Source organism: Populus nigra, chromosome 4 (assembly GCF_951802175.1).
Source record: "Populus nigra chromosome 4, ddPopNigr1.1, whole genome shotgun sequence".
Taxonomy (NCBI): domain Eukaryota; kingdom Viridiplantae; phylum Streptophyta; class Magnoliopsida; order Malpighiales; family Salicaceae; genus Populus; species Populus nigra.
The window spans coordinates 2025226-2045173 of NC_084855.1; the positions used below are offsets into that span (position 1 = coordinate 2025226).

General features: G+C 34.2%; 1 protein-coding gene across 3 annotated transcripts; it reads left to right on the plus strand.

Annotated features, from left to right (window-relative positions):
• The first annotated feature begins 1828 nt into the window (after window positions 1-1828).
• Window positions 1829-9257, plus strand: LOC133692143 (jacalin-related lectin 3-like). Of its 3 annotated transcripts, none has more exons than XM_062112864.1 (7): window positions 1852-3879; window positions 6601-6801; window positions 6966-7565; window positions 7672-7899; window positions 8004-8372; window positions 8467-8685; window positions 8775-9257. In XM_062112864.1, exons 1-7 carry the CDS (start codon window positions 1966-1968, stop codon window positions 9075-9077), a joined length of 3834 nt encoding a protein of 1277 aa, XP_061968848.1. In that variant the 5' UTR covers window positions 1852-1965; the 3' UTR covers window positions 9078-9257. The 3 variants fall into 3 exon arrangements, 2 of the variants coding, with proteins under 2 accessions (XP_061968848.1, XP_061968846.1); XM_062112862.1 differs by lacking the exon at window positions 1852-3879 and adding an exon at window positions 6347-6503 and having other exon boundaries at window positions 6592-6801; XR_009841829.1 differs by lacking the exons at window positions 6601-6801; window positions 6966-7565; window positions 7672-7899; ... (1 more) ...; window positions 8467-8685; window positions 8775-9257 and adding exons at window positions 4933-5054; window positions 5162-5442 and having other exon boundaries at window positions 1829-4787.
• Window positions 9258-19948: the final 10691 nt, after the last annotated feature.

The window sequence follows — 19948 nt, forward strand, 5'->3', positions numbered from 1 at the left end:
TGGAGTTCATCTACAACAACGGTGTAATGACTTATCCCAACAAGGACTAGGCGATCGGGGAGGCCCTGAAAAAGTTTTTTTAATTAAATTTTGCTTTCCATTCATGTATGCTAGCGAATCACTTGTATTGGGTAATTAAAAACATATTCAAATAATATTTTTTTAATATTAACACTTTAAAATTATACAAAAATTATTTTAAAAAATATTAATTCAATGTTTTAAATAAAAAACAATTTAAAAATGCTTTAAAAACAAGTTGAGCTATAAAAACAAATATAATAAAAAAGGATCTAATTTCTCTATATTAGCATTAGAATGTTAATAACATGAAAGATTGTGTGTTATCTATTCGAGAATATTATTTGCTAATAAAAATATAATCCGGTAATTATAACTAGTTTGTGAAAACTTGGCATCCATACTTAGATTAATGGTGCACATGTAAATCCTCGAAATTTGATTTAATAAAAAAAACTAATATTTGATGTATATTTAATAATGTAGCTGAGAATTTTTTAAAAAAATATATTTCATTTTAAAAAAATCAAAATCAATATTTTTTTTTGTATTTTTGGAGGATATTATATAAAAATGGTAAGATTTTATAAAGAAAATATTTAAAATAATACTAGTTCAATAAATTTTCAATTCAAATGAAAAATGTTTTAAATATGCATTAGTATTATCCAAAATCTTGCTTTGAAAATACCTTAATCCTTAAAACCCAAAAAGAAAAAGGAAATCTACGTAACAATGTTATTAAACTTGGCCCGGCCTAACGGGTCGACCTAGTGGCTAGACCGGCTGGGGCAACAACCCGTCCAAACTCGGGTGACTCGACGGGTCGATCCATGACGCGGACGAACTTTGACGAAACCTGATTTTTTATTTTTTTTTTCAAATGTTGGATTTGAAACCCATTAGTATATATACTTTATGTTCTCAAGACAAAAGTCATGTTTTTTCAATGTGAGGTAAAAAACATTTTGGTTTAAATATTTCAATTTAAAAGAATAACATAATATCATTTTCAATGTGGGATCTGAAACCCTTTCGTATATATACTCTATGTTTCCAATAAAAAAATCATGTTTTTTCAATGTGAGATAAAAAACCTTTTGATTTAAATATTTCAACTTAAAATAATAACATAGTATCTTTTCAATATTGGATTTGAAGCCCTTTCATATATATACTCTTTATGTTTCCATTTAATGTGAGATTTGAAACCCATTAGTATATATACTCTATGTTTCCAAGAAAAAAATCATGTTTTTTCAACGTGGGATAAAAAACCTTTTAGTTTAAATACTTCAACTTAAAAAGATAACATTGTATCTTTTCAATGTGGGATTTGAAACCCTTTCATATACATACTCTATGTTCCTATTAAAGAAGTTATGTTTTTCAATGTAGGATTTGAAACCTATTAGTATATATACTCTATGTTTCTAAGAAAAAAGTTATGTTTTTTCAATGTGAAATAAAATTTTTTTTTGGTTTAAATATTTCAACTTAAAAGCTTAACATAATATCTTAATATGAGATAAAAAAATATTTTTAAAATATTTTTTAAAATTTTATTATTTATAATATGTATAACTTATATTTACATGGATTTTTTCATATAAAATATTAAAATTTTATTTTATTTTTATTTTTTTAAATTGATCTGACCTATAAAACCTGGAATTCAGTTTTATGACCGGGTCATTTCTAGACTGGGTTTGACAACAACTACGGTAGAGACGGTGTGCCCCGACACATATTGGTAATTGTCTCACCGAAAAAAAATCATGCAAACTCCACGTGGAAAAAATAAAAATAAACACCGATGATTGTGTGTGAACAAGATTACAGAGGATCTCTACTGCTATCCATTTGAGCTTCTTCTTCCTTCTGCTCAATTCAGCTATCTCCCCCTCTCACTATACATTTCTCACCTGAAAAAACAAGAAAGAAATGGAGAGCTTAGTAATAATACGAAGCATCTCAAAATCTCCCCTAACAACCCAAAGCAAGCAAGAGAGTCAATCAGAATTCTCACAAAAACCCATTAAATCGTCAATCTCCTTCGCCAAAAATCCTCTCCCAAAATTCATCGACTCCCACTTGGACTCCCTCTGCAAAAACGGAAGCTTAAACGATGCCGTAACAGTTCTTGACTCCGTAGCTCAACAAGGGTCCAAGGTAACACCCAGGACTTACATGAATTTACTCCAATCTTGCATTGACACCAATTCTATTAATCTGGGACGAAAGTTTCATGCTCGCATTAGTGTCGTGCAGGAAAAATCTCCAGTTATCGAAACTAAGTTAGTTAGTATGTATGCGAAATGTGGGTATTTAAGGGATGCACGCAAGGTGTTTGATGAAATGTCTGAGAGAAGTTTGTTCACGTGGTCGGCGATGATCGGTGCGTGTTGTAGAGAGAAGAGGTGGAAGGAAGTTGTGGAGCTTTATTATATGATGATGAAAGATAATGTTTTGCCTGATGGGTTTTTGTTACCTAAGATATTGCAAGCGGTTGGGAATTGTCGGGATGTAAAGACTGGAGAATTGTTGCATTCTTTTGTAGTTAGATGTGGGATGGGAAGTTCTCCGCGTGTTAATAATTCGATTTTGGCTGTGTATTCAAAGTGTGGGAAGTTGAGTTTAGCGAGGAGGTTTTTTGAGAGCATGGATGAGAGAGATATAGTGGCTTGGAATGCTATGATGTCTGGTTATTGTCTGAAGGGTGAGGTTGAGGAAGCACATCGATTATTTGATGCAATGTGTGAAGAAGGGATTGAACCGGGTTTAGTTACTTGGAATATATTGATTGCTGGTTATAACCAGAAAGGGCAATGTGATGTTGCGATGAATTTGATGAAGAAGATGGTCAGTTTTGGGGTTAGCCCTGATGTTGTTGCATGGACTGCTATGATTTCGGGGTTTGCTCAAAATAACAGGAACGGTCAGGCGTTGGATTTGTACAAGGAGATGATTTTGGCAGGGGTTGAACCAAATGGAGTTACCATTACGAGTGCTTTATCAGCTTGTGCATCTTTGAAGGTCTTGAATACGGGGTTGGGAATTCATTCCCTTGCTGTTAAGATGGGTTTTGTTAATGATGTGCTAGTTGGGAATTCACTCATTGACATGTACTCGAAGTGTGGGCAGCTGGGTGCTGCTCAGCTGGTATTTGATTTGATGTCAGAGAAGGATCTTTATACGTGGAACTCAATGATTGGAGGATATTGTCAAGCTGGATATTGTGGCAAGGCCTATGTGCTATTCACGAAGATGCAGAAGTCTCAGGTACAACCTAATGTTGTTACTTGGAATACAATGATATCGGGATATATTCAAAGTGGTGATGAGGACCAAGCCATGGATCTCTTTCATAGGATGGAGAAGGAGGGAGAAATCAAGCGGGATAATGCATCATGGAACTCTCTGATAGCTGGTTTTATGCAAATTAGGAAAAAAGACAAGGCATTAGGCATATTTCGACAAATGCAATCTTTCTGCATTAGTCCCAACCCTGTTACCATTTTGAGCATGTTACCAGCTTGTGCAAGTTTAGTTGCGCTAAAAAAAGTCAAAGAGATCCATGGTTGTGTGTTGCGCAGAAATCTAGTTTCTGTTCTCTCTATTTCAAACTCCCTTATTGACACATATGCCAAATCAGGGAAAATAGAATATTCAAGAGCAATATTTGATAGAATCCCATCCAAAGATTTCATCACTGTGAACTCAATGATTACCGGGTATGTCTTGCATGGTTGTTCAGACTCTGCGCTTGGTCTCCTTGATCAGATGAGAGAGTTGGGACTTAAACCCAACAGAGGTACTCTTGTGAATATTATCCTTGCGCTCAGTCTTGCTGGAATGGTGGATGAGGGGAGGCAAGTATTCTCCAGTATGACAGAAGACTTTCAGATTATACCAGCTTCAGAACATTATGCAGCTATGGTAGATTTGTATGGTCGTTCTGGCAGGCTCAAAGAAGCAATAGAACTTATTGACAATATGCCAATCAAGCCTCAATCCTCAGTTTGGTATGCCTTACTAACTGCCTGCAGGAATCATGGAAATTCGGACTTGGCAATCCGTGCAAGGGAAAGTTTACTTGATTTGGAACCATGGAATTCTTCAATCCACCAGTCAATTTTGCAGTCATATGCCATGCATGGAAAACATGAAGATGCGCCAAAGGTGAAGAAGCTTGAAAAAAGAAACGAAGTACAAAAACCTAAAGGACAGAGCTGGATCGAAGTCAACAACACGGTGCATTCTTTTGTTGCGGGTGATCAGTCTACATCATACTCGGACCTCTTTTCCTGGGTTGAAAGAATATCAATGGAAGCCAAGGTACATGATCTGCACTGTGGGTGTTGCATCGAGGAGGAGGAGGAAGAGAAGGAAGAAATTGTTGGCATCCATAGTGAAAAGCTTGCGCTTGCTTTTGCCATTATTCGCTCACCTTCTGCACCTCAAAGTATAAGAATTGTGAAAAACCTTAGAACGTGTGCAGATTGCCATAGGATGGCAAAATACATCTCCGCTAAACATGGATGTGAAATATATTTGAGTGACTCAAACTTCTTCCACCACTTTAAATCCGGGTGTTGTTCCTGTGGTGATTACTGGTAAAAGTAAAAGATGAAAACTAAAGACGTGTGAATTGGATTGCGAGATCAGTTTCAAATATAAGATTGCAAGTTTTTTAGGAATCTGAATATTGTTCGAGCAGCTTGAATATTACCGCTTTTGCCCCCGTTGCAGCAGTTTTGCTTAAGGTGATTTGTTTGAGACCTCGGCTTTCATGCAATTTGTATTAAACAATTTATCTAAATCTGATATGATAGATTGTAGAGTTTATTTTCAACCCATACCCTCTTGCACTTGTGTGTCCTACACTGACTAAATTTGTTTACTTTGCAGGTGGATATGATAGATGTAAAAACTGCAAAATACTCTATATGAAGCAATTGTGTTTCTTTGGTGATCATGAAGATATTTTCTTTAACTAAAGAGAATGCTTTTGCGTCCATATTTGTTGACAGGTGTGAGAAGTTGTTCCTATCAAATTCAAGGACTTCGGCTTTAGTTCCACTAAGAATGCTTTCCCTAGAAGAATTCAATTGATTCAACTTTTCTATTGTTTTGGCAGCTAGCATTTGGTCATCCTATGAAATGGGCTGAGATAACTGGCAATCAGATAGATAATTCTTGTGGAATCTATGGTCAGAAAGCTCATAAACTCTCTTTTTTTTAAGAAAAAAAGCACTAGCCGTTGCAGGCAAGCCTTGAAACCATCGAGAAATCAACATTAGCTGATGAAGTTTTGTAAGCTTTCAATTTGTATAAAGGTTTTTAATCAGGCTCTTGATTTGTTTCCAAGTGTAAGAATTTCTGGAAGGAAATCTTAATAGAGGTTGAATTCTGAAGGAATCTTGATTTTTGCTCACAGCTCTCTCATATTTTCTGAATGACAATCACTGAGCAAATCTTTTTCGATTCTGTGACTTCTGGCTTGGTTTGGGTTATTTGGAATTTGAGATTGTTTGTAATGCAGAAAAAGAACTTGTCGTGACAGCAGTGAGTAGCGGACAAATGTTACCTGAAAATCTGCACTTGAACCTAACGTGATCTCATGTGCACACTGTGGTGGTTCATCTTTTCAACCTATCTTGAGGAAATTTTCCCCTTTATACTTCGTTTTGTTTGCTGATAAATGGACTTTCCAATCTTTGAAAGAACCAGTTACAATATGTCTCATCTTCAGACAATGGAATGAGATTTCTTTTCCATGTAGCAGACACTCCCGCCAAGCCCTTTGCACCGAAAACCTATCCAATCATGGTTCTCTGACCATGATCATAAAGCTTCTGCTGCCTTTTGATTGAAGACGGCATAACATGATTCTTGTTCATAGCGCTGAGTGCAGAATGAAGTAAAGCGACCCGCACTGGAGATTATTGTTCTCTGGGATATGTTACAGATGACAGGCAATCACCCACACCCATATTGCGAGAATAGCGTTCCTTTTCTTTTATCTGTTGCTGGGCATCTGTCATGTCTTCTTTTCCAGGGCATCTGTTGAATTTGCCTGTATACATGACCATGATTAAAAACCTTAATTTTGAAGCTCTAAATATTCTGAAATTAGAAAAAACGAAAATAAGAAACTAAGAGAAAGAATGGTCATTGAATAAAAGAGATTTTGACGGTGGATATGCAAGGAACTTTGGGGGGCACAGATGCAAGTAACTTTTAGAGCACAAGATGACGTTCTTTTCTTGGATCTGATTCTTCTATCCTTGGTGGGACAGCAAATTGGTGCCTTCTTAAAAGTTCGATAACCATTTTAAAGAGCTCTCTCGCACAAAAATAGAATAAAACCACCTTTTTGTTATGATAAATTCAAGCTATGTCTTTCGAATCCCACCTGCGCCGTGTCAATTCCTCACACTCGTAGTTCTGTTCAACTTCAACTAAGTCTTTTGAAAATGGTAACAATGTTTTTTAGTTCCATTACTTGGTTTAATGCAATATTATGTGTTTGACTAATTAATTGACATTACAATGATGCTCCAACAGAGTTCCGAGGACGGTGAGAAGAAACCGGTGGCTGTTGGACCATGGGGTGGTCAAGAAGGATTTCTTTGGGATGACGGAGTACACTCCACAGTAAAACAGCTGGTGATAGCCCATGGAGCAGGTATTGACTCCATCCAGGTAGAGTATGATAGGAAAGGGACTTCAGTATGGTCACAGATCCATGGTGGCAATGGAGGCATGAAAACAACGGTTAGTCAATATTAATGCTGATAAGAATATTAGTTTCTTCTTCTGAAAGGTCATAATAGAGCACTCGCAACAGATCTTTGGTTTCCTCGGTTTTAGTTGCTTTATACTAAGACCATCGTGTCATGCATGCGAAGCAATTATTCTTGTATGATCAAATTTTGCAGGTCAAGCTTGACTGCCCAGATGAGTTTCTTACTTCAGTCCATGGATATTATGGCAGTTTGGATGGTTGGGGCCCTGTATTTGTTCGCTCACTCACATTTCGAAGCAACAAGAAAACTTATGGACCGTTTGGTGTTGAGCAAGGAACTTATTTTTCATTTCCAATGTCCGGGGGAAAGATTGTTGGGTTCCATGGGAAGAGCGGCTGGTACCTTGATGCAATTGGCATATATTTGAAACCTCTACAGAAACAGAAGACCTCGAAAGCTCTGGTCCAATCAAAAAGTTACATTAACAACGGGACTGAGAATATTAGCTATTCGATGATGCAGGGTGCAGGAAATGGTTTTGATATATTTGTTGCAGTAAAGCAGAAGGATGATTTTGGCAAATTCTCAACTCAAAATTCTCTAGAGTACAGCAGTGGAGGAACCAATAGAAAGGATGATTTTGGCAGCCCTCTGCCTAGCAAACTCTCAAGACAAATTTCTCGAGAGTTCAGTGACTCAGAAAGCAACAAAAACGATGATTTTGGCAGCCTTCTGCCAAGGAAGCTTTCAGCACCAATCTCTCGAGAACTCAGCGATGCAGGAACTAACAAGGTGAGAGATTCTTCCGTCGGCAGGTTACTTTGAGGCTGTAGCATTCCATTCTTCTTCTTCTTCTTCTTTCTTACATTTGACCACTAAAATTTGAGTCATGATTCAGACAATTGCTACTGAAAGGGTGCCCTCAAAAACTGAAGGGGTGATTGTACATGGACCCTGGGGTGGTGTTGGTGGTTCCAACTTTGACGATGGAACCTACACTGGAATTAGACAAATCCATTTATCACGCCATGTTGGAATTGCATCCATAAGAGTTCAATATGATCGTGATGGGCAGGCTATATGGGGAAGCAAACATGGAAAAGGTGGAGGATTTAAATCAGACAAGGTGAAAAACTCTAAAGAAATAATTCTTTTCAATGTCAATACCAGTTCCTAGTTGAGAAGAAATATTGGCTCGAGTTCATTGTTTTCTTGCTGCGCCTCCTGCAGATAATCTTTGACTATCCATATGAAATACTCACACGGGCGACAGGAACGTACGGACCCTTAATGTACATGGGGCCTAATGTCATCAGGTCTCTTACTTTCTACACAAACAAAGGGAAGCACGGGCCATTTGGAGAAGAACAAGGTCCCACCTTCACGAACAAAATTGACGAAGGGAAAATCATAGGATTCCACGGGAGGGAGGGTTTTCTTCTTGACGCTATTGGGGTACATGTGTTGGAAGGAACAGTAAAACCAGCAAAGCATCACCTTTCTGATGCAATTAAACAAGCTGAAGCAGATGTTGCTGAGATAGATAATTCTCCATGGTCTAACAAACTAGTAGCAGCAAGACCAGGCCAAACCGAGGAGGTAATGCACTATCACCTTACTTTTTACATAACTAACACTACATTATATGAAGTTAAGTTCATATAAATTTATTGAAGGTTGTTAAACTTCTCAGGTTGTTTGTGGGGTGATAAAAGAGCCAGCTCCATGTGGACCGGGTCCTTGGGGTGGAGATGGAGGTCGGCCATGGGATGATGGAGTATTTTCTGGGATTAAGCAGATATTTATTACCAGAGCAGAAGCTATGTGTTCAATACAGATTGAGTATGATCGAAATGGCCAATCTGTTTGGTCTGTAAAACATGGAGGCAATGGAGGAACTGCCACACATAGGGTAATCAACATCCTACCATGTAATGACAGCAGGCTTAGTTGCTTTCCTGTGTATAACTTTTCCACTTACTTTTAAAATGTAATCTGCAGGTGAAATTGCAGTGCCCCCATGAAGTGCTTGTATGTTTATCAGGATATTATGGTCCCATCGGTAGTGATGGGAATAGCCCTAAAGTTATCAAGTCACTTACTTTTCATACTAGTCGAGGAAATTATGGTCCATTCGGTGAAGAAATTGGAACATTTTTCACTTCAACTACGACTGAGGGCAAGGTTGTTGGCTTCCATGGAAGAAGCAGCGCATACATGGATGCCATCGGTGTCCATATGCAACACTGGCTAGGAAATCACAGATCCCCGAAGCCTTCTTCTCTGTTTAAGATCTTCAGTTGATCCATAACAAAAAATGGTTTATCAGCACTCTCGAACTATAAATCCATATTTCATGTGTGATAGATGTTGCGTATTGCAGTTCAAAGGTTGACTCATCCCGGATTCTGTCATTGACACTATATCCTCTATTCTATTGTGTTTCTGTTCTAAAAAATAAAAAACTTTTCTTTCCGGATTCGAGACTGTTTTTCTCTTTTTTTTTTAATGGAAAAATCCATACATAAAACTTTACAAATTGACGGTGCAAGTATTATACTGTTGGAGTGCAAAAATATCATATGGGATAATAAAGAAGTGAGGGGCAACATGCAAGTTAAATATAATTATTAAACTTGATTTAAGGATTAACTTGGATTACAAGTTAGATTAATTTTAATCTATAAAAAAAATTTAAAATTAAAAGTCAAAATAAGCTGCGAGATGAGTGATTGTTGTATGCATTAAGGTATATCCACCATTAGTGTTACATGAACCAAGTAATTTGTATAATAAAATGCATTTTTCAACAAAAGCTACCATTACACTATTTTATTTCTTTACCATTTTGGAGGATGTATTATGGTTTTCCAAGACTATGTTTAAGAATTATCACATGATTGATTCACTATCAATGCCACCAATGCATTTTTTTTCCCTAAACATATTTTACTATAATAAACTTATATGATTAATGATCTCCATGCTAGAAATTTTAAAAAAAAATTGTCGAACAATTGTTTAATCTAATTTTACATGTACAATTAATTTAGGCCTAGGTATCTATAACTTCGGTGCTGCAAAATGAAGGCCCAGTCACCTGGAAAGACATTTTGGATCGACTAAGCAAGACCCAGGACCAGTATAGACTAGCTAACATATTTAGAGGCTCAAAATAGTGTGGGCTATCTGACTCAGCTTTAAGGCCCCTGAAAGTTAAAATTGGCCCATCAGTATTCGGACCTGTGAGCGGTATTTATGGGCTTTACAGGCAAGGGCCTGGGAATGAAAACAAGGGCAATTACAGGCCCATATATAAAAAAGTAATGTTAAATCAATAAAATTAATTAGGCCATGCAAGTGCTAAGAAGATTCAAATGAAATAAAGAAAAAATCAAGGATTTTCTTTTGTGTGTGGATACTCGATTTAATTCAATTTTCTTAAATAATATTTAAAAAGGAAAGGAGAATTCCATATCTAGTTCCCAGAAAAAAAAAGGGTTATTATTCCTTTTTATATTTTTTTGATGGGATTGATAAAATATTTCTATTATTATTAGTTGTTTCAGAATTTAAAAGAGTAAATAAAAGGACAGCTAGCCAACCATTTTATCCATGGTTATAAACAAGTTGAGGCGATTCTCTAGTTATAGGCAGCCACTACAAGTAGCTTAGGAGACCACAAATAGAAAGCAAATCTCTCTAACAATCCTTCCTCTCAAGTCGTGCATGAAAAGACGACTCTCCATTCACAGGTACCCATTCCAAGAAGCTTAGGAGACCACAGCTAGAAGCCAAATCTCTCAAATAATTCCTCCTCTGACATCATACATCCCGTCGACCAAAATCTTGAACAAATCTTGAACGTTACACGCATATCCTACCAAACTTATATATATTTTCACAAAAATAATTTGAATATTCATGGTTTCTAAGGAATTCCAAGGTTCTTTTTTATTTTTATTATTCTTAATATACCTACATTTAATAACGAAGATTTTTTGATAGATAAATTTACTTCGAAACTGCAAAGAAATAGATTTATTTTATTTATTTAACCACATATATTTTGGTGTTTTTTTTATGCTATACTTTATATTTTGAAACACCAAGAGATATTAAATAAACAAGAGACATAATAGAAAGTAGATAATATAATTTCTAAGAGAAATTAAAATTAAGAGGAAGGGCATATAGCTAGCTTGATTATGACATGCGTGAGGCTTGAGATTTTTTTTAAAATGTGAAATGAAGAATTACACTTGCTTTTTTTATTGTCCCATTATCGTACATGGAATCATTGGCTGTCTAAATAAGGTGTAAACAGCCTTTCAAATCAACAATTATTGTGCGATACCAGGCTGATGCATCCCGTATATAAACATTAATGACATGATCGCAGCCAGCTGGTTAATTTTATGAACAAAGGTGGAACCCATACAGAATGTGGGAGGCGCCATAAATATATATTTATACATCTATCCATAAATTGATGTTACATACAATGTCAATAAATATTTTCAAAAATCAAGGTGGGTGGGTGGTGAATGGCAGTAAAGTAGCATATAATGAAAACAAATAAATCAGTGTTTTATAAATTTTAAAATAACAGAAAAATTATAGAGATTTTTTTTTAATTAACGTGGGTATTTTGACCAGTTTACAAATATCTCGATTAATCCCACAAATCCTAAAGTTAATGACAATGTAAATTTTTAATGGGCCTGAAATTTGCAAGACTCGAATTGGTGATTTTTAGAAAACGAACTCAAGACCTGATCAGTTAAGTTATACCTCTCAGGGTTAATTATAGAGAATTTTAATTTGAAGAGTTTTGAATATTGTAAGAAATAAATTGTATACAAAATTACTTAACTAGCAAGTTAAATCAATCTAACTAATACAGCCATATTAAATAAAATTTTCAAACTCAACTAGCATAAAAGGAGTTAAAAATTAATAAGAAAATAAATTTTAAAATAGTTACTTTCAAGCCTAAGCCTAATATGAGCATACAAAAAAATCATCAAAAACAAGCTAGCAAGACGGCTCTATAATAGAACCAAGCTTGTAAAACTCGCTTGAATATTTTAATTTAATTCAACAATTAAATTAAAAATTATATCAATTGTTATTAGAAAACTTATTTAATTTGTTTATTTTTAAACTTTTCAGTAATATCTATAAAAACATTTTTATTAAACATTTTATTGGTGTAAGAAAAAAACATAATTTAGTGAGGAACTCATTTCTCTGTAACTTTTTTTTTATGCTCTTCACTTTCAATAGTTTTATCAATAAACAAATAACTCGATTATTATATATATATATATATATATATATAAATAAATAAAAAACAGGGAACTCGAGGTAGCTAGTGTCATAGTACAAACAAATTATGTGGAATTTTATCGCAATCACAGCATAATTCCAAGCATAGTGTCGGAGTCCATGCATCTGAGTAAGAAGAAAGATCGGTAAACAGGGGAATTTAGGTAGTGTATTGTCAAAGTATAAACAAATTAGATAGAATTTCAATGCAACCACAGCATAATTTCGAAGCATAGTACCGAGTTCACATGGTCAATACATATAGTGGATCATTAATTAGAGGAACATGACATGGGAGATGGGACCATTTATTTTGCCTTCTATGATGTTGGAAACGATAGATAACACCCGTCTGGTATTGTCATCGATCTCCTTAATAATTGACCAAGATTTGCTGTTCGATTTTATTCCCCTGGCCTACCCATTTGCTAGCTTGAGGGGAGGAACACTCCACATTTTTAAGTACTATTCACATATTGTTTGATTGTATGTTTGTTTTCTAGATGTAGCATGTTCAATACAAGAAACAAAAATGTACCCGAACGTTACAACAGTGAGTAATGAGTGTCAATCATCCAAATTATTATTGTCTACTCACAATTAGCATGACAATGGCTACTGATTTTTACAGTCCATGCATGCATGCATGCATGCATCAGCATGTCATCAAGCTAAGCCAGTGCAGCGTCTTTTGGACGACATATCTCTCGGCCTCGATCTCTAGGTGGTTTACCGCAGAAGGAAATTCCCAAAATTAAATATCTTTTGCTACCCAAAAATCGCCCTTCTTTGACTATAAAAGCAAACACACTTGATTAAGTAACCTCATTGATTTGTGGATTGAAAAGGGAGCCTCAAAATTATACGATATGATATAGGGCTGCACCAAAGAAACTTGATTGCTCCTCCTACACTATTTTCATTTTACTCCATTCAAGTTTCCAGCTGCATGCATGTATTTGCTACTAAACATAGGTGCTCCAAGTCCTTACGTTAACGACTTTGATATCTATGGCAGCGCATGCATGTCGTCTAGGTACGTAGGCGGCCCACAAATCGAAGTATCAAACCATGGTGGGGAGAAAATGATGTCGTGTGTGTTTACAGTAGTGATTCTGATAAATTCAACAAAGCTGAGTTAGCAGAGGCTGGCCGTGGCCTGTATTCACGATTCTTCATCCATTTTTTGTTCCATTTGCTAGTGTATGCTAGCTAGCTCTCTTTTGAAATTATCGTCCTAATAATTGCTATAATTGTACGAATATCTTCCTGAAGATAATGTCAGATATTTCTTCTTCCTTTTGCTATAATTTCTCAACGCTTTTCAATTGAGCATCAAATATATGGAAACTTAACGTTTTGTAGCTAAGAGTTTTGAATGGGCCTTGCCATGGACTTGATTAATTAGAACTTTCTCCTTTTTGTTTTTTTTACTCGTCTCGTTACAAGTGGGAATGAACATGTTTCTTCCTTCCTTCCTCTTTTTTTTTTTTTTTTCCTAATAAGCATGAAGAAAATTTAACCTAAGGGCTAATAAGATCAAAGTGATTGCTTAGCCAAGCAAGCAAAATCATAGAGCAATCGTACTTTTGTAACAATAGTGTTAAAAACTTTGTACTGAGTTGTACGATACGTTAATGAAAAGCAAGGAAATTAGAACGAACTTTCATTCTCATATTTATTGCACAAGCTCCTTTTTCTAAAGCCTATCAAGTCCATTGAGTGACTAGGGTTTTATTAGTAGAAAATTATAGTGATAGAGCCTACCTTATAAACTGGACGAAAGAAGAAGAATCTAATCTTGGGAATAATTGGTATTCATGGAAAAAAGAAGGCCGGTTCTCCCTTTCAACACCAAGTCACTAGCACAAAAGTGGGGGTAGATTTGCTTCTAAACAGCTTTGTCGAGAAAGTGATGGTTTGCGAGGGTCCCTACTTCCTATATTGCCTTGCACATTGAGAAAGAAGGCCGAACTTTTGCTGTAAAAGATGGGTTTTAACTAAAAAGAAAGACAAAATGATGGTATGATAAAGAAAAGAGATGTAGATACCGAAGGGCCGGGAAAACAAAAGAGATACACTAAGATCATGATGAGAAAGATTGAAACATTGTTCAAATTTCCTTTTGCACGAGGAATCACGCTTTGGAAATTAGGTGAAGATATAAACCGACCAAAAGCAAAAAACTACGGTATTTGGTTGGGGTTAAAGAAAAGAAAGGGGGACATATCAAGCCATGATCCCTACTCATTTCGGATTAAAATAACCTTATTTTGTTTTTTCAAAGAATTTATGCAAGCTAGCTATACATGTAGTTGACTTTGATGTGATTTTAAAGTCTCCATAATTCCCAATTTTTCTTGAAAAATAATGCAATAATTCAAGACCCAATCCACTTTTGCATGCGAAATCTAGCCAGCATAAGTTTTATATACTGTTTAGTAATAGGGATTTATTTTTAAAATGTTTTATATTTAAAAATATATTAAAACAATATTTTTTTTATTTTTAAAATTTTATTTTTAATATTAACACATCAAAATAATTTAAAAATATAAAAAATTATTTTGAAACAAGGATAAAAATAAATATTTTTTAAAAAAAAACTTTAAAAATAAAAAACAAACTTAAATTAGTAATTTTCAACCTTGTTCATTGATTGACATGCGATCGATGACCTAGTGACCGAATTATCAAGCAAATCACCTAATTCATGTATGACAGCTAGCTCTTCTTTCGTCGACTCAACACGGGACCTTGAGATACTAAAATATGGATCGAGTGCTATAATTAGACACAAGGCTATATAAACACATTACATTAAATTATAGTATTTTTTTCTTTTTAAATTTAAAATGGCTACGTTATTTGTAGACCAATAATAATTTCCAGGATGAAGAGTGTGTACAATCTAAAGATAAATGGAAACAAGGGAAATTAAAGAGAGTGAAGGGGAGAAAAGGGAAAACTATGAAATTAAATGTAATTCATTTGGTTTAAAGAAGATGAGAGAAATGTTTTTAATTGTTTTTATATGTAATAAAAGAAAACAAGCAACATTTTTCTTTTCTTTTTTGCTATACTTTCCTCACACGATAAGAGCTGGGATGCATGATAATATATATATATATATATATATATATATATATATATATTGTTTTTGTTGAGGGATATCCATGGAAATTAGAATAGAATAAGCACTTCGTAAAAAAAAAACAATAAAAAATAAAATAAAATTGAAGAGTGCGTTGCCCACTTGCTGTAAATCTAAACCGTGATTGCTACAACATTCCAACCACCTCAAAGTTGCTCTTTTTAATTCAATACAAACAAGTTCAATAACAGGCATTGTTCTTGATTCCAGGGTCCAGATGATTATCTCACAATTAAAGAACTGTATATTTCCTGCGGCCCAAAAAGAATGTATGAGCACATTGATCTTGATGTTAGTATATGTCCTACATAGCTTGAGAAACCTATTTAATATGTAAATAGTCACAAATTAGTAGATCAATTGTATCATCAATACTTGATATAATATTCTGTTTGGTATTATTGTCTAATCATATTTTTTTGAATATATTTTTTTTTATATATTTTTAGATTATTTTAATATACTAATATTAAAAATAAATTTTTAAAAAATAAAAAATATTATTTTAATATATTTTTAAATAAAAAAACTTCAAAAAATAACTTGTAATCCTCTCCCGTTCAACCCTAAAGAGCGAATCTCTTGAAAGAACTGTGTAATCTGTTTTTATATTTAAAAATGCGAGTTCAAATTAAAGCAAACATAGTGAGGTGAGAAGTGTCGCAGTCAACCTCGGCAGTTGTAGCCAATAGATTTGAGGCTAAGATATTAAAATTCTTCCGATTTAATGCGTTAAAGAAAGTTGACGTATCATTGATATAATTAAAGCAATCTAGCCATCTTCATAAAAAAAAATCATAAACAAGTTTCTTCCGTGCTGGAAGAGAGGCTGCCGAGCAACATGGATAGATGTGGAGTGAGAACAGTACTTTGCCTCCTCCTCTTTTAAGGAAAGAGTGGCTACAAAAGTTGAATTGAGACTGCAGCCCACTTGATTGAAAAAAAAAAAAAAAAAAAAGACTTGACGAAGCTCTTCTCGTCCTTCAAAAAAGATTGAATCTTTTTGAAGATACGCAGCACAGAGTACTGTTCGTGGACTTACATAACGACAAGTTATTAAATTAATTTCAAATAGAAAGAAATAAAGAAAAAGTAATAAAATAAAGAGAAATATAATGCCTTCCCTCATGTGTAGTAATCTCTATTAGCAAATTAAATATATCTTATAAATTCAAGAAAAATATATAGAATTATCTAAGAGAACTCCAAGGGAATATGTTCTTCCTTGGACTTCCAAAATTTTAATATTGGATCTAGTTTCTAAATTTTGTAAATCTTCTATAATATATTATTGTAAATCTAGTTCTACGATAAACATCTAAATGGTTAGATTTTATGCTTCATCTAAACAAGATATTAGACATGATTTTTGAGGGACAAGGCTCCTTTCTAATAGGGATGGAGTCAGAACTCAGAAGAGTTTGACAGTGACTCGGATACCTCTATTTTTTTATTTTTTTTTAAATTATTTAAAATTTAAAGCTAAAATTAGTAAAATTTAAGTTTTGACCCTCCCGGAAAAACATTTCTTAAAAGTTTCATCCTCCGTCCTGCTTCCTGGGGTTACGATAATCTACCTTACTCAAGCCACTAAAAATATTGTTCAAAAAAACCTGGCATGTATTGTCTCTCACTCTATGCAACTGGGATTTGATTTGATTTGTTTGGTTTCCTGCTGGAACCAGAAATGGCAGATAAAAGTTTAGTTATTTTGTTTGTCATTTTAGTGAGGGAAAAAACATGGAGTTGTGATAAACTGGAAACATTTTTCGCATGCAAGACATGGATTAGACTAATGACCAAAGACTCGGACCCAATTCCGAGGAAGAAGCACACAGGAAATAATACACGACTAGGAAAATCAACCGTTCACACCAACGGAGCAGATGCATATGACAAAAAGAAAATCGTGGGTCGACTGTTTCCTGGAAGTAAATGTGTTTGCATCGATGGAGTCAAATCTCAAACCTTTGGTCTCGTCTTAGGTTTGCCCCCACATGTTTATTGTTAGTTGTTACAGTCTGTCCAGTCATTGTAATATTGCACGCCAAAACACCACACTCAAGCCCCTTTTCCACTGAGAGTTTTGGTTCGTTAAAGCCAATTCCACGTTTGCCCCACTAATCTGCTTAACATCATTCAAATTTGTCCATTGCCTCTGATGGAGACTTAACTCTTGTACATCGACTGAGTCTTGTAGATTGTGTAATGGAGTGGCTCCTAGGTCCAGATCTTTTGATTTTGGCACATTAGTGCTGATTTTTTATGTGAGTTTTCTTGTTTTTTTAGCATGGTTAAAAAAATAGTAAAATAATAAAATTTAAAAAATAACTAAAAATTTAGCATATTTTGAAGTGCATTTTAACCCTACAATCCATTTCTCTTCTTCTCTCTCTCCACAACCATCACCTGGATCTCTCTCTTCCTGCCGTCAAAAACACTCATAATAGCTACATCATCCATATCTCTCTCTAGCTCTACTTGCGGCTAACATCTCTTTTTCTCTGCCCGCGATGTCTTTTTATTTTTCCGGCCAAAGCATTAACTATCAATCACCCTCACTATCCATGTTCTATATTTAGAGGTATATTGAACACTTTCTTTCAATTAATTCAATGTAATTTGTGTTTAATTGGTGTTAATTTGATTTTATTGAATGTCAGGGTTTTAAATTATAAATTACATTAATTATATATAATTTAAGTTGTTAATTAAGTATAATTAGGTTATTTTGTTAAATAATCAAGTATTTTATATTGTTATTCATTGTGAATTAACAAAATTATGTGTTTGAATAGTTATTGTTGATTTAGGTTAAATTATGGATTATGTTAATTATATATATATTAAGTTTATAATTAGTTTATTTTGTTAAATAATCAATGTTTTTTAGTTGTTATTGATTGTGAATTAACATAATTATGTGATGGGAGAGTTAGTGTTGATTTAGGTTAAATTATAAATTATACCGAATTACATGTAAAATAATAATAATAGCTCTAAAATACATGAATTTGATTGATAATCTTGTTATGATAGTGTCTGACCGTGTACTTCCTGATCATGCATTGATTGTAGCATTTGTTAAGTGATAAAGGTGCGAGACGTATACCTTTTATTTATGTGTTGGTGAGATGACACCTATACTCTAATATGTGGCCTTGTTGGCCTGTTTTTCGATAGATGAAACCCTCACAACAGGCCGTGAAAGGTCGATTGATAAAAATACTTTAAGTCATTGTCTATTAGGATGAGTGCCTCCATCCAATGCTTATAGGGGAGACTGCATCAAGTTGGCATGATTGGATATTAATTTTAAAACCCTTTCAATAGATGCAACAATAAACCAGTTGATTATATATGCTCAAACATATATATTACACATGTTTGGTGGTCTTATTTTCACGAGTATTGCTAATAATGCAATATTATTGTGTTTTCTGACATTTACTTGATGATTTTTAGGTAGTTTGTAATTTTAGTTGGGGGGTTCCATGATTGCATATCTATATTATCAACTATGTAAAACATGTCTAAAAAATAAAAGATAAATTATTGGGTGTCTACTATTTATTTCTTTAGGTATGTGCATTTTAAATTATTTGATTATCAAAATTCATGGTATTCTAAATACTAACTTATAATTCTGAATGTTGATTAATATAGCTCTGGTTATAAGAGAATATTCATATTGAACGTCTAGAGAGCTTAGGTAATTAATAACATGTTTGACACTATTACTCATAGAACACTCTTTATTGGTTTTAAATAATAATAAAATACAATTAATTATAATAAACATATTAGTAATTCATTCATCTTATCTAAATTTATGGGATGCTAGAGCTAAGACTTGTTCATTCCATAATGGATAATTTGACGAGGGAAGATGTGGGTTGATGAAGTTTCCTACATCGAGGGGTAAGTTGGACATGTTTTGGTGAGTTTGATTTTGTTGTGTTGAATGAAGTATGTGGTTTTATAGGTACAGGACGATTCACTCCATACCAATAATAATAATAATAATAAAAATATTTGTAGTTGAGCAACTCTTTTTATTGTTTTTAAACTAAATGGTTATTTTTTAAAAGAGAGACATTCATTGACGCCACAAATTCCAATTATAAATAAACTATCATTTGCCTTGATCAACAGTCTGTTGACAACTGTTAGTAGCTGAGAATATCTTGGATTGATCTTCTAAATCTTTCGGATGTGGAAGGACAATGTGTAATCCTTGATTACTGGAACTCTTCAAAGCTTGTTGTGATTCATGCCCAGTTGTAACATTATCTTGTACTACGAACTGCCCTTTAGTCTCTTTTGTCATTCAGTTTTTTTATCTACTATTTGCTGATAGAGTCACAACAAGAAACTTCCTTGTCTCTTAATTTGGGAGGATTAGATACCTTATCTTCCAAGAATCCTCATAGTCTTTGCTGACCAGTCATGGACTCTTAACAGAGAAGCATCCACTTGATGAATTGGGACCGTCTTTCGTTGTAGTATTTTTGACTCTTATAATATCTCCATAAATGGCAAAACTAGGGCCTGTATTAAGTATTAACCAGCCTTGCAATTTGGCTCGCGTGTTGTAATGAAATATGTATGTGTTTTTTTGGGAGTTCAACTTTGACCGCCCGACACCCAATTCAATGCTCACGACTCCTTTAAAAATACATGCCTTTAT